Source organism: Macaca fascicularis, chromosome 6 (assembly GCF_037993035.2).
Source record: "Macaca fascicularis isolate 582-1 chromosome 6, T2T-MFA8v1.1".
Lineage (NCBI taxonomy): Eukaryota > Metazoa > Chordata > Mammalia > Primates > Cercopithecidae > Macaca > Macaca fascicularis.
The window spans coordinates 178,011,068-178,025,272 of NC_088380.1; the positions used below are offsets into that span (position 1 = coordinate 178,011,068).

The 14,205-nt window shown below is 41.1% G+C and overlaps 1 protein-coding gene across 6 annotated transcripts in view; it reads left to right on the top strand.

Moving 5' to 3' along the window:
• The window catches only part of RANBP17 (RAN binding protein 17), a 436,622-nt gene that overhangs the window by 348,480 nt on the left and 73,937 nt on the right, over positions 1-14,205 (top strand). For all 6 annotated transcript variants that reach the window (XM_005558506.5, XM_045394506.3, XM_045394505.3 and 3 more), the window contains one exon: positions 9,407-9,489. In XM_005558506.5, the coding sequence (XP_005558563.3) occupies positions 9,407-9,489 (83 nt within the window). The remainder of the gene's footprint in view (positions 1-9,406; positions 9,490-14,205) is intronic.

The window sequence follows — 14,205 nt, forward strand, 5'->3', positions numbered from 1 at the left end:
AATTTGAATGTTGGCCCGTTTTGCTAGGTTGGAGAAGTTCTCTTGAAGAATATCCTGAAATGTGTTTTCCAACTTGGTTCCATTCTCCATGTCACTTTCAGGTACACCAATCAGTGGCAGGTTTGATCTTTTCACATAGTCCCATTTTTCTTGGAGGCTTTATTCTTTCCTTTCTTTCCATTCTTTTTTGTCTAATCGTGTCTTCACATTTTATTTCATTAAGTTTATCTTCAGTCTCTGATACTCTTTCTTCCGCTTGATCAATTTGGCTGTTGATACTTATGTATGCTTCACGAAGTTCTCATGCCATGTTTTTCAGCTCCATCAGGTCATTTATGTTCTTCTCTAAATTGATTATTCCAGTTAGCAGCTTCTCTAACCTTTTATCAAGGTTCATAGCTTCCTTGCATTCGGTTAGAACATGCTCCTTTAGCTCAGAGGAGTTTGTTATTACCCATCTTCTGAAGCTTACTTCTGTCAATTCATCTGTCTCATTCTCTCCAGTTTTGTGCCCTTGCTGGAGAGGAGCTGCGATCATTTGGAGGAGAAGAGGCATTCTGGTTTTTGGAATTTTCAGTGTTTTTTCTGCTGGTTTTTCCTCATCTTTGTGTATGTATCTAACTTCGATCTTTGAGGCTGATGACCTTTATTTTTTTTTTTTAATTTATTTATTATTATTATACTTTAAGTTGTAGGGTACATGTGCATAACGTGCAGGTTTGTTACATATGTATACTTGTGCCATGTTGCTGTGCTGCACCCATCAACTCGTCATTTACATCAGGTATAACTCCCAATGCAATCCCTCCCCCCTCCCCCTCCCCCCTCCCCATGATAGGCCCCGGTGTGTGATGTTCCCCTTCCTGAGTCCGAGTGATCTCATTGTTCAGTTCCCACCTATGAGTGAGAACATGCGGTGTTTGGTTTTCTGTTCTTGTGATAGTTTGCTAAGAATGATGGATTCCAGCTGCATCCAAGTCCCTACAAAGGACTCAAACTCATCCTTTTTTATGGCTGCATAGTATTCCATGGTGTGTATGTGCCACATTTTCTTAATCCAATCTGTCACTGATGGACATTTGGGTTGATTCCAAGTCTTTGCTATTGTGAATAGTGCTGCAATAAACATACGTGTGCATGTGTCTTTATAGCAGCATAATTTATAATCCTTTGGGTATATACCCAGTAATGGGATGGCTGGGTCATATGGTACATCTAGTTCTAGATCCTTGAGGAATCGCCATACTGTTTTCCATAATGGTTGAACTAGTTTACAATCCCACCAACAGTGTAAAAGTGTTCCTATTTCTCCACATCCTCTCCAGCACCTGTTGTTTCCTGACTTTTTAATGATTGCCATTCTAACCGGTGTGAGATGGTATCTCATTGTGGTTTTGATTTGCATTTCTCTGATGGCCAATGATGATGAGCATTTTTTCATGTGTCTGTTGGCTGTATGAATGTCTTCTTTTGAGAAATGTCTGTTCATATCCTTTGCCCACTTTTTGATGGGGTTGTTTGTTTTTTTCTTGTAAATTTGTTTGAGTTCTTTGTAGGTTCTGGATATTAGCCCTTTGTCAGATGAGTAGATTGCAAAAATTTTCTCCCATTCTGTAGGTTGCCTGTTCACTCTGATGGTAGTTTCTTTTGCTGTGCAGAAGCTCTTTAGTTTAATGAGATCCCATTTGTCAATTTTGGCTTTTGCTGTCGTTGCTTTTGGTGTTTTAGACATGAAGTCTTTGCCCATGCCTATGTCCTGAATGGTACTACCTAGGTTTTCCTCTAGGATTTTTATGGTATTAGGTCTAACATTTAAGTCTCTAATCCATCTTGAATTAATTTTCGTATAAGGAGTAAGGAAAGGATCCAGTTTCAGCTTTCTACTTATGGCTAGCCAATTTTCCCAGCACCATTTATTAAATAGGGAATCCTTTCCCCATTTCTTGTTTCTCTCAGGTTTGTCAAAGATCAGATGGCTGTAGATGTGTGGTATTATTTCTGAGGACTCTGTTCTGTTCCATTGGTCTATATCTCTGTTTTGGTACCAGTACCATGCTGTTTTGGTTACTGTAGCCTTGTAGTATAGTTTGAAGTCAGGTAGCGTGATGCCTCCAACTTTGTTCTTTTGACTTAGGATTGTCTTGGAGATGCGGGCTCTTTTTTGGTTCCATATGAACTTTAAAGCAGTTTTTTCCAATTCTGTGAAGAAACTCATTGGTAGCTTGATGGGGATGGCATTGAATCTATAAATTACCTTGGGCAGTATGGCCATTTTCACGATATTGATTCTTCCTATCCATGAGCATGGTATGTTCTTCCATTTGTTTGTGTCCTCTTTTATTTCACTGAGCAGTGGTTTGTAGTTCTCCTTGAAGAGGTCCTTTACATCCCTTGTAAGTTGGATTCCTAGGTATTTTATTCTCTTTGAAGCAATTGTGAATGGAAGTTCATTCCTGATTTGGCTTTCTGTTTGTCTGTTACTGGTGTATAAGAATGCTTGTGATTTTTGCACATTAATTTTGTATCCTGAGACTTTGCTGAAGTTGCTTATCAGCTTAAGGAGATTTTGGGCTGAGACAATGGGGTTTTCTAAATATACAATCATGTCATCTGCAAACAGGGACAATTTGACTTCTTCTTTTCCTAACTGAATACCCTTGATTTCTTTCTCTTGCCTGATTGCCCTAGCCAGAACTTCCAACACTATGTTGAATAGGAGTGGTGAGAGAGGGCATCCCTGTCTTGTGCCAGTTTTCAAAGGGAATGCTTCCAGTTTTTGCCCATTCAGTATGATATTGGCTGTGGGTTTGTCATAAATAGCTCTTATTATTTTGAGGTACGTTCCATCAATACCGAATTTATTGAGCGTTTTTAGCATGAAGGGCTGTTGAATTTTGTCAAAAGCCTTTTCTGCATCAATTGAGATAATCATGTGGTTCTTGTCTTTGGTTCTGTTTATATGCTGGATTATGTTTATTGATTTGCGAATGTTGAACCAGCCTTGCATCCCAGGGATGAAGCCCACTTGATCATGGTGGATAAGCTTTTTGATGTGTTGCTGAATCCGGTTTGCCAGTATTTTATTGAGGATTTTTGCATCGATGTTCATCAGGGATATTGGTCTAAAATTCTCTTTTTTTGTTGTGTCTCTGCCAGGCTTTGGTATCAGGATGATGTTGGCCTCATAAAATGAGTTAGGGAGGATTCCCTCTTTTTCTATTGATTGGAATAGTTTCAGAAGGAATGGTACCAACTCCTCCTTGTACCTCTGGTAGAATTCAGCTGTGAATCCATCTGGTCCTGGACTTTTTTTGGTTGGTAGGCTATTAATTGTTGCCTCAATTTCAGAGCCTGCTATTGGTCTATTCAGGGATTCAACTTCTTCCTGGTTTAGTCTTGGAAGAGTGTAAGTGTCCAGGAAATTATCCATTTCTTCTAGATTTTCCAGTTTATTTGCGTAGAGGTGTTTATAGTATTCTCTGATGGTAGTTTGTATTTCTGTGGGGTCGGTGGTGATATCCCCTTTATCATTTTTAATTGCGTCGATTTGATTCTTCTCTCTTTTCTTCTTTATTAGTCTGGCTAGTGGTCTGTCAATTTTGTTGATCTTTTCAAAAAACCAACTCCTGGATTCATTGATTTTTTAGAGGGTTTTTTGTGTCTCTATCTCCTTCAGTTCTGCTCTGATCTTAGTTATTTCTTGCCTTCTGCTAGCCTTCGAATGTGTTTGCCCTTGCTTCTCTAGTTCTTTTAATTGCGATGTTAGAGTGTCAATTTTAGATCTTTCCTGCTTTCTCTTGTGGGCATTTAGTGCTATAAATTTCCCTCTACACACTGCTTTAAATGTGTCCCAGAGATTCTGGTATGTTGTATCTTTGTTCTCATTGGTTTCAAAGAACATCTTTATTTCTGCCTTCATTTCGTTATGTACCCAGTAGTCATTCAGGAGCAGGTTGTTCAGTTTCCATGTAGTTGAGCGGTTTTAATTGAGTTTCTTAGTCCTGAGTTCTAGTTTGATTGCACTGTGGTCTGAGAGACAGTTTGTTATAATTTCTGTTCTTGTACATTTGCTGAGGAGTGCTTTACTTCCAATTACGTGGTCAATTTTGGAGTAAGTATGATGTGGTGCTGAGAAGAATGTATATTCTGTTGATTTGGGGTGGAGAGTTCTATAGATGTCTATTAGGTCTGCTTGCTGCAGAGATGAGTTCAATTCCTGGATATCCTTGTTAACTTTCTGTCTCGTTGATCTGTCTAATGTTGACAGTGGAGTGTTGAAGTCTCCCGTTATTATTGTATGGGAGTCTAAGTCTCTTTGTAAGTCTCTAAGGACTTGCTTTATGAATCTGGGTGCTCCTGTATTGGGTGCATATATATTTAGGATAGTTAGCTCTTCCTGTTGAATTGATCCCTTTACCATTATGTAATGGCCTTCTTTGTCTCTTTTGATCTTTGATGGTTTAAAGTCTGTTTTATCAGAGACTAGTATTGCAACCCCTGCTTTTTTTTGTTCTCCATTTGCTTGGTAAATCTTCCTCCATCCCTTTATTTTGAGCCTATGTATGTCTCTGCGTGTGAGATGGGTCTCCTGAATACAGCAGACTGATGGGTCTTGACTCTTGATCCAGTTTGCCAGTCTGTGTCTTTTAATTGGAGCATTTAGTCCATTTACATTTAAGGTTAAGATTGTTATGTGTGAACTTGATCCTGCCATTATGATATTAACTGGTTATTTTGCTCGTTAGTTGATGCAGTTTCTTCCTAGCCTCAATGGTCTTTACATTTTGGCATGTTTTTGCAATGGCTGGTACTGGTTGTTCCTTTCCATGTTTAGTGCTTCCTTCAGGGTCTCTTGTAAGGCAGGCCTAGTGGTGACAAAATCTCTAAGCATTTGCTTATCTGTAAAGGATTTTATTTCTCCTTCACTTATGAAACTTAGTTTGGCTGGATATGAAATTCTGGGTTTAAAATTCTTTTCTTTAAGAACGTTGAATATTGGCCCCCACTCTCTTCTGGCTTGTAGAGTTTCTGCTGAGAGATCTGCTGTTAGTCTGATGGGCTTCCCTTTGTGGGTAACCCGACCTTTCTCTCTGGCTGCCCTTAAGATTTTTTCCTTCATTTCAACTTTGGTGAATCTGGCAATTATGTGTCTTGGAGTTGCTCTTCTCGAGGAGTATCTTTGTGGCGTTCTCTGTATTTCCTGGATTTGAATGTTGGCCTGCCCTACTAGGTTGGGGAAGTTCTCCTGGATGATATCCTGAAGAGTGTTTTCCAACTTGGTTCCATTTTCCCCCTCACTTTCAGGCACCCCAATCAGACGTAGATTTGGTCTTTTTACATAATCCCATACTTCTTGCAGGCTTTGTTTATTTCTTTTTCTTCTTTTTTCTTTTGGTTTCTCTTCTCGCTTCATTTCATTCATTTGATCCTCAATCGCTGATACTCTTTCTTCCAGTTGATCGAGTCGGTTACTGAAGCTTGTGCATTTGTCACGTATTTCTCGTGTCATGGTTTTCATCTCTTTCATTTCGTTTAGGACCTTCTCTGCATTAATTACTCTAGCCATCAATTCTTCCACTTTTTTTTCAAGATTTTTAGTTTCTTTGCGCTGGGTACGTAATTCCTCCTTTAGCTCTGAGAAATTTGATGGACTGAAGCCTTCTTCTCTCATCTCGTCAAAGTAATTCTCCGTCCAGCTTTCATCCGTTGCTGGCGATGAGCTGTGCTCCTTTGCCGGGGGAGATGCGCTCTTATTTTTTGAATTTCCAGCTTTTCTGCCCTGCTTTTTCCCCATCTTTGTGGTTTTATCTGCCTCTGGTCTTTGATGATGGTGATGTACTGATGGGGTTTTGGTGTAGGTGTCCTTCCTGTTTGATAGTTTTCCTTCTAACAGTCAGGACCCTCAGCTGTAGGTCTGTTGGAGATTGCTTGAGGTCCACTCCAGACCCTGTTTGCCTGGGTATTGGCAGCAGAGGCTGCAGAAGATAGAATATTTCTGAACAGCGAGTGTACCTGTCTGATTCTTGCTTTGGAAGCTTCCTCTCAGGGGTGTACTCCTCCCTGTGAGGTGTGGGGTGTCAGACTGCCCCTAGTGGGGGATGTCTCCCAGTTAGGCTACTCAGGGGTCAGGGACCCACTTGAGTAGGGAGTCTGTCCCCTCTCAGATCTCAACCTCCGTGTTGGGAGATCCACTGCTCTCTTCAAAGCTGTCAGACAGAGTTGTTTGCGTCTGCAGAGGTGTCTGCTACGTTTGTTTAGTTTACTGTGCCCTGTCCCCAGAGGTGGAGTCTACAGAGACAGGCAGGTTTCCTTGAGCTGCTGTGAGCTCCACCCAGTTCGAGCTTCCCAGCAGCTTTGTTTACCTACTTAAGCCTCAGCAATGGCGGGCGCCCCTCCCCCAGCCTCGCTGCTGCCTTGCTGGTAGATCACAGACTGCTGCGCTAGCAATGAGGGAGGCTCCGTGGGTGTGGGACCCTCCCGGCCAGGTGTGGGATATGATCTCCTGGTGTGCCTGTTTGCTTAAAGCGCAGTATTGGGGTGGGAGTTACCCGATTTTCCAGGTGTTGTGTGTCTCAGTTCCCCTGGCTAGGAAAAGGGACTCCCTTCCCCCTTGCGCTTCCCAGGTGAGGCAATGCCTCGCCCTGCTTCAGCTCTCGCTGGTCGGGCTGCAGCAGCTGACCAGCACCGATCGTCCGGCACTCCCCAGTGAGATGAACCCAGTACCTCAGTTGAAAATGCAGAAATCACCGGTCTTCTGTGTCGCTCGCGCTGGGAGTTGGAGACTGGAGCTGCTCCTATTCGGCCATCTTGCTCCGCCCCCCACCCCCGGCTGATGACCTTTAAATGGAGTTTTTGTATGGGGGTCCTTCATGTTCATGCTGATGTTGTTGCTTTGTGTTTGTTAGTTTTTCTTCTAACAGGTCCCTCTTCTGCAGGTCTGCTGCAGTTTGCTGGAGGTCCACTCCAGACCCTGTTTGCCTGGGTATCATTAGTGGAGGCTGCAGAACAGCAAAGGTTGCTGCCTGCTCCTTCCTCTGGAAGCTTTGTCCCAGAGGGACACCAGCCTGATGCCAGCCAGAGCTCTCCTGTGTGTCGACCCCTGTTGGGAGGTTTCTCCCATTCAGGAAGCACGGGGGTCAGGGACCAACTTGAGGAGGCAGTCTGTCCCTTAGCAGAGCTGGTGTGCTGTGCTGGGAGAATCCCTGTTGCCAGGATCGGCTGCTCTCTTCAGAGTCAGCAGACAGGAATGATTAAATCTGCTGAAGTTGTACCCACAGTCGCCCCTTCCTTCAGGTGCTCTGTCCCAGGAAGATCGGGGTTTTGTCTACAAGCCCCTGACTGGGACTATTACCTTTCCTTCAGAGATGCCCTGCCCAGTGAGGAGGAATCTAGAGAAGCAGCCTGGCCACAGCCGCTTTGCCATACCTAGCCCAGACCTTCCAGCCTCCTTAGCACTGTCAGGGGAAAACTGCCTACTAAAACCTCAGTAATGGCGGATGCCCCTCCTCCCACCAAGCCCGATTGTCCCAGGTCAACTTCAGACTGCTGTGCTGGCAGTGAGAATTTCAAGCCAGTGTTCTTAGCTTGCTGGGCTCCATGGGAGTGGGACTGCTGAGCAAGACCACTTGGTTCCCTGGCTTCAGCCCCCTTTCCAGGGGAGTGAATGGTTCTGTCCCACTAGGGTTCCAGGTGCCACCGGAGTGTGAAACATTACTCCTGCAGCTAGCTCGGTGTCTGCCCAAACAGCTGCCCAGTTTTGTGCTTGAAACCCAGGACCGTGGTGGTATAAGCACACAAGGGAATCTCCTGATCTGCGTATTGCAAAAACCATGGGAAAAGCATAGTAACCCGGCCGGGTAGCACATTTCCTCATGGCTTCCCTTGGCTGAGGGATGGAGGTCCCCAGCTCCTTGTGCTTCCCAGGTGAAATGATGCCCCATCCTGCTTCTGCTCATCCTCCGTGCCTAACCAGTCCCAGTGAGCTGAATTGGGTACCTCACTTGGAAATGCAGAAATCACCCACCATCTGCATTGGTCTCGCTGGGAGCTGCAGACCGGAGCTCTTCCTATTCGGCCATCTTGGCCCCTCCCCAGATGATTCTTTTTTTTTTTTTTTTTTTTGAGACGGAGTCTCAGCTTGTTGCCCAGGCTGGAGTGCAGTGGCCCAATCTTGACTCATTGCAACCTCCGCCTCCCAGGTTCAAGTGATTCTCTTGCCTCAGCCTCCTGAGTACCTGGGATACAAGCATGTGCCACCACACCTGGCCAATTTTTGTGTTTTTAGTAGAGACAGGGTTTTGCCATATTGGCCAGGCTGGTCTCAAACTCCTGACCTCAGGTGATTCACCTGTCTCGGCCTCCCAAAGTGTTGGGATTACAAGCATGAGCCACTGCGCCTGGCCCAGATGATTCTTACCTAGCACAACTGTCCTAAGAATTATCTTCTGAAATTTTGTTATTTTGGAAGATGTTATCTTGCCTATATTTCTCTAGAATTTAATGCAAATTATGTATGTGCATTTCTTTAATCAGAACTTGCATGCCAACAATCATATGTTCATAATAATATTTCTAATAGGTAATCATTGCACTTAATACTAAAGCATTTTTAAAAAGCATGGAAAAGCAAAAAGTTGTTTTATTCTTGGTAAACAGGTCTTTAGCAATGTCTTGCTTTTTGGTAGTTTTTGTTTTGCTAATCCTTTTTTTAAAATGCCACTATTTCTTAAAAGCCAAAGCAATGTTTAAAAATCAAATATGTCAGGAGGTCATGTTAGTTCTTTACCCTGTTTACACTTCTCCAACCCCAGCAGGAACCAGGGAAGTAGAATTGCTCTCAGTGAACTTATGAGATTTGTTTCTCTTTACTTAAGTTGTATGTAGTGGAAACTGTCACGTGTTTGAAATATGCTTGAAGTATCAGGTAATTCATTACACATATGTGCAGTATTTTAAAAGTACTGGATTTCCTATTCATCACTTTAGAATTTGTTTTAAAAATGTATATCAGGCACTGCAGGAAACCTCAAATGTAAATATATATCATTATCCAAGTATTTGTCTAAACTTAGACACCTGGGATGTTTTATTATTATCCATTATCCAGTTGGCATGAAAGAAGGGGCAAGAAATCTGTGATAAAGAATGTCAGGATATCGTTTTGACAGATAAAAAAAGAACTCTTTGATTTAGCAAATAAATGAAAATAATTCTTCCTAATTGTCCTACTATCTTTAGAGTGAAGAAATCAGCATACGTATGTTATCAACAGTTTATAAAATGGAGTGGAATTTAAGAGACAATTGTACTGCTGCTAATTCTTATAAATGAAAATGCTAGGCATTTGAAATCTGTGTTTGGTTTCTTTATCTTCACATATAGTCCATTTTTTTTCTGTATTTCTTAGATCCCAGCGTCTGAATTTCGATGTATCATCTCCTAATGGAATTCTTCTCTTCAGAGAAGCTAGTAAAATGGTTTGCACTTATGGTGAGTATCCTTTTCCATGTGTCTCTGCAATATCGTTTTATCTCTTTGGAGGAAAGAAAGATGTTAGTTATTTTGTTCTTTTGAACTTTCATATCTTTATGAATTTGTGAAGTGGGTAATACAAGTGCAGAAAGCCAGGTAGCTATCATATTGGCATCAGGAGAAGTAAGCAGCATGCCTTTGACTAAATCATGCCTGACCAACTTGATGAATTTCTTTTGGATAAAATTGCAGTGTCAGTAGATGAGGGAATACTCTAGATAGAATATTGAAAAGTTACAGCATATTCAAAATTGCTCAGAGTTACATTAGGGAGTTTACTATGTTGAACCAAGGAATGCTTAAACCAGAATGTCACTGAATTGTGGGAGAATATCCTTGTAAAGAGGAGTAAGTATCTTTTTATGAGGAACTTTTGGGTACTGCACCTCTAGAAGCAGAGTTCTACAGGAAAGATTGTCCTATTCAATTATAGTCCTAAATTTAGTATTTGTTTAGCAGTTTGGCCCTTACAACTACCATAAACTCTAATATTTGCCAATTCTGACACTGTCATCAATGAAATTCTCTACTCTCTGTGACCTGTATGTAGATAGGGAATGGAGATAGGGTGGATAAAAACCCTCTGTAATCTAATATGGCACACAGTGACTGAATGTCAACTGAGCTGGGCTCTGTGCAATGCACTTCTCCTTGATAAATGTTTCCGTGTCCCTTTTTTCCCCCATCTGTTCTTTCCCAAAGCAACAGCAAAGTCTTAAGTAAATTTAGTCTTAAAAATTGCCTGATTTTTTTTTTTTTTTTTTTTTTTTTTTTTTTTGAGATGGAGTCCCACTCTGACACCCAGACTGGACAGTGCAGTGGCACAATCTCAGCTCACTGCAACCTCCGCATCCCAGGCTCAGGTGATCCTCCCACCTCAGCCTCCCGAGTAGCTGGGGTTATAGGCACGCCACCGCACCTGGCTAATTTTTGTATTTTTAATAGAGACAGGGTTTCACCATGTTGGCCAGGCTGATCTCGAACTCCTGACCTCAAGTGATCTACCCACCTTGGCCTCCCAAAGTAATGGGATTGATTACAGGCATGAGCCACTGCACCCAGCCGTGATTCTCCTATTTCTTTTTGAGTATCAAGAAACAAACTTTATAAAATTTTATAAAGTGTCTTTATTTTAATTCTGCATGTGTTTGTGCATGTATGTAAGAACAACCAATAGAAGCATTATCACTTTTTCTAAAGTAAAAGCCTATTTTTAAAAAGAAAAAAATGGGTGTTTTAAGTTGTTTTTACCTCATTTCAGAACACATTCTGGGGCTCTGATCTGTATACATTGTAGGCCTCCATTAAAAATACTTCATTTTAATTGCACATCTGATTTGTAGAATTTGAGATTTTTCATATGTAAAAACTAGAGAAAGCACCTATATAGGAGAGTAAACTTGTACTCTCTTATTTTCATCTGTACCAGTAACTACATTGCCACAACTTTTGTATCCTGTTTGAAAATAGACACATTAAAATCATGTAAAGTGGGCCAGGTACAATGGCTTATGCCTGTAATCCCAGCACTTTGGGAGGCCAGGGCAGGCAGATCACTTGAGGCCAGGAGTTCAAGAACAGCCTGATCAACATGGTGAAACCCCATCTCTACTAAAAATACAAAAAATTAGCCAGGCGTGGTGGCGGGCACCTGTAATCCCAGCTACCCGGGAGGCTGAGGCAGGAGAATCGTTTGAACCCGGGAAGCAGAGGTTGCAGTGAGCCAATATTGCACCATTGTGCTCTAGCCTGGGCAACGAGCGAAACTCTGTCTCAAAAAATAAAATAAAAATAAAATCATATAAAGTGGAAATACTTTGCCTCCTAGAGGTAAAAATGGACGCATTTTAAAAAATTCTAATACAATTTGCCATACTTTTAGTGTATATCTAATTCTGTTCCATGTTTTGTCATATAAGATGTGTGTCTGGACCTTTTTTCAAAAACAGCATGGTATATTAGAAAAAGCACAGTTTTTGAATTTATAAGATCTGAGTACTAATTCTATTACCAATACTTTATCAACTCCATGACCTTCAGCTAAAATACTATATATACCTCTTTGTGACTAGTTTTCTCTTGTATAAAATTAGGACTACTAAATACCTACTGACTTACCTGCCTAGTTGGGATTAAAAAGGTTAATTGAGCTGTTCTGGTAAACGGCCTGACCCAGGAGGTAACATGGAATAGTTAATCACTGTTTATGCCTCTCCTTGTTCCAAAGCCTATCTGTTATACTCACCAAGCCAGCCTTCTTTGGACAGGGGTTCAACAACCCACATCATTGTTTTGCTCAGCAGTGCTTCCTGTTTGGATCACACTGCCCTGCTTCCTCTGCCTGTAACCAGTGATGAGTTTCTATTTCCTCACTTATTTAAAGGAAATAAACAGCACTTATGTAAGAATCTCTTAGTAATCAATAGGACTTTAACTATGCATACGTTAGATTCCTGTTACCAGTTACAATTGTATCATTCCTACCCCTTTCTCTGGATCTTTCTTTTCACTAAATGTATTTTTTCTTTGGCAGCTTATTTACTGTTGCACTAGGGCTGTTAAGAGAAGCCAGCTTCCTCTTCCAGTATCACTGACTTTCTAGGACAGAATGTATGTCCAGTAAGTGACACCAAAAGGAATCTGACAGAACAATGCCAAATCTATGGGCTTCAAAAGTTCTTCCGTTCTCTGTTGGGTTGTCTGACATAGAAAAAGGCATTGCAGCAAAAGTTGAGAAAAATAACTATGTGAGGATTATCTTGGAGGAGGAGGAAGAGGAGACAGAAGAGAAAGGAAATGAAAGGATAGGAGAAGTGAAGTGGAGTGGGGGAAGAGGCAAAACCTTCCCAGCATTCTTGCAAAGAAAAGCCAGTAAGGAGTTTTCTTACCCGGAAGAAAGACGAGGTTAGAGTAAGGCGCTGCTCCTCAATTTAGACTAATAGTACTGCTAGCCTTCCTTTTGTTACCAGCTTTTATAGTCTTATATTAGACCATTTATCATACATTACCCTGTTGAATCCTCAAGGTAGGTATTATGTGCTACTCACTAGTTATATGACCTTGGTTAAGTTGCAAGCCTCTCTTGCTTCAGCTTCTCGTTAGAGAAAATACTACATACCTCAAAGACGTGGTTGTGAGACTTCAGTTAGGTAATGTATGGAAAGCCCTTAGAGTAGTTACTGACTGTGATTACTGTTAGGAAGAAATTGAAGCTCATAGAGGTTAAAAACTTTGCCAAATATTAAATAGCTAGCAAGTAGCTGAATTGGAATTTCATTCAGTCATACTGACAGTAGTCTTTTCATATTCTTTACTGCCTCTTGGGATTTGCCAAAGTAAGATTTTACCATGGATATTTATGATGAAGCACTGTTCTTTAAAGTATGGTGATTTCTATCTCAAAACTTAAAGGGAATCAAAGGTTCAATGGAAAAGTGTCCTTCAACTGGGTCACCAGTGACTCTGACAGTGACTTTGATGCATGCACTTTACATAGAATAATAGAAAAATGTCCTTAACCTCTACTGATTCTCTTGCTGGTCCACATAAGCCATCCAATTTGTCTGTCTTTACCTTCTGTAATGTTTTATTACCCATGCTTTTACCTCTGAAAATTCTAATATACACATTGGAGGAAGATCATGTAGTTGCCATTCAGGAGTCTACAAGATGAGGGAAAGAGTGACTGGGAGGGCACAGAAGAGCCAGGATTGTTTATTTCTTTGGTAAGCCGAGGTGAAGGAAAGGGAAGCCATTAGAGGAAAAAGGCCAGAACATTCTGTGATCCCTTCTGTTTCCATCCTCACTGGGTTTCTTCTCTGATCACCTCTCATGAGCAGTTTTTGGTTAGTCAGTGATCAGGGCGGTGCAGAGAGGGAAGGAATCATTTCCAAATGCAACTGACTTGTTATGTATTTTGTGAAATACCTCCACCTCACTGCTCTGTGAGACTGGCAGAAAAACAATACTTTTGATATGCTGTTTTATTTATCTACAGTCTGTCATGATATACTTTGATGTAAGTTTTTAATTTTGCTTCAGCTCTCAGCTCCTCTTGCCGTTACAGCTCAGGGTCAGCAATGAGGTTAGCCACAGTAGCACAAAACAATTTCCTGTTTGTACAGCCCAGGTAACATTTGGGTGAGGATTAAATTTTACCACATTTTCTACTAGCCCAAGCCTATTATTTCTAATGAGTTTTAAATTGCTTCAAGAACATGTATTTCAAAACTTAGTGCTATGATCCGTTCAGCCTGAGCAACTTAATAAAAGAAATTTCTTTCTTAAATTTTTGGTTAAAATGTTGCATGCAGTGTAATAAATGTTATTACTTTGGAAACCTACTTCTCAGTTTTAAGAACTGGATGATTTTTATGTTCAATTTCCATTTGTCTAATCTTTCCTTCTCTTTGCCTCTGGGTCCTGGTATCTTTAGTGACATCTGTTGGTTGAAGAGTGCACAGAAGGGAGAAATAATGATTGTTTTCATAAGATTGGCCAAAATAGAACTGCTTCATTTCTTCCTTAGGTACCTGATTTAAGAATGCAATGTATAAAGATTCTAAACTTTAAAAATGGATGGTACAAGCTATGATTATTCACTGTACATAAGAATTTACATCAGGGTTCTTTTAAGCAGTATATGCTCTGGGTGTATGTAAGGTATAACTTAAT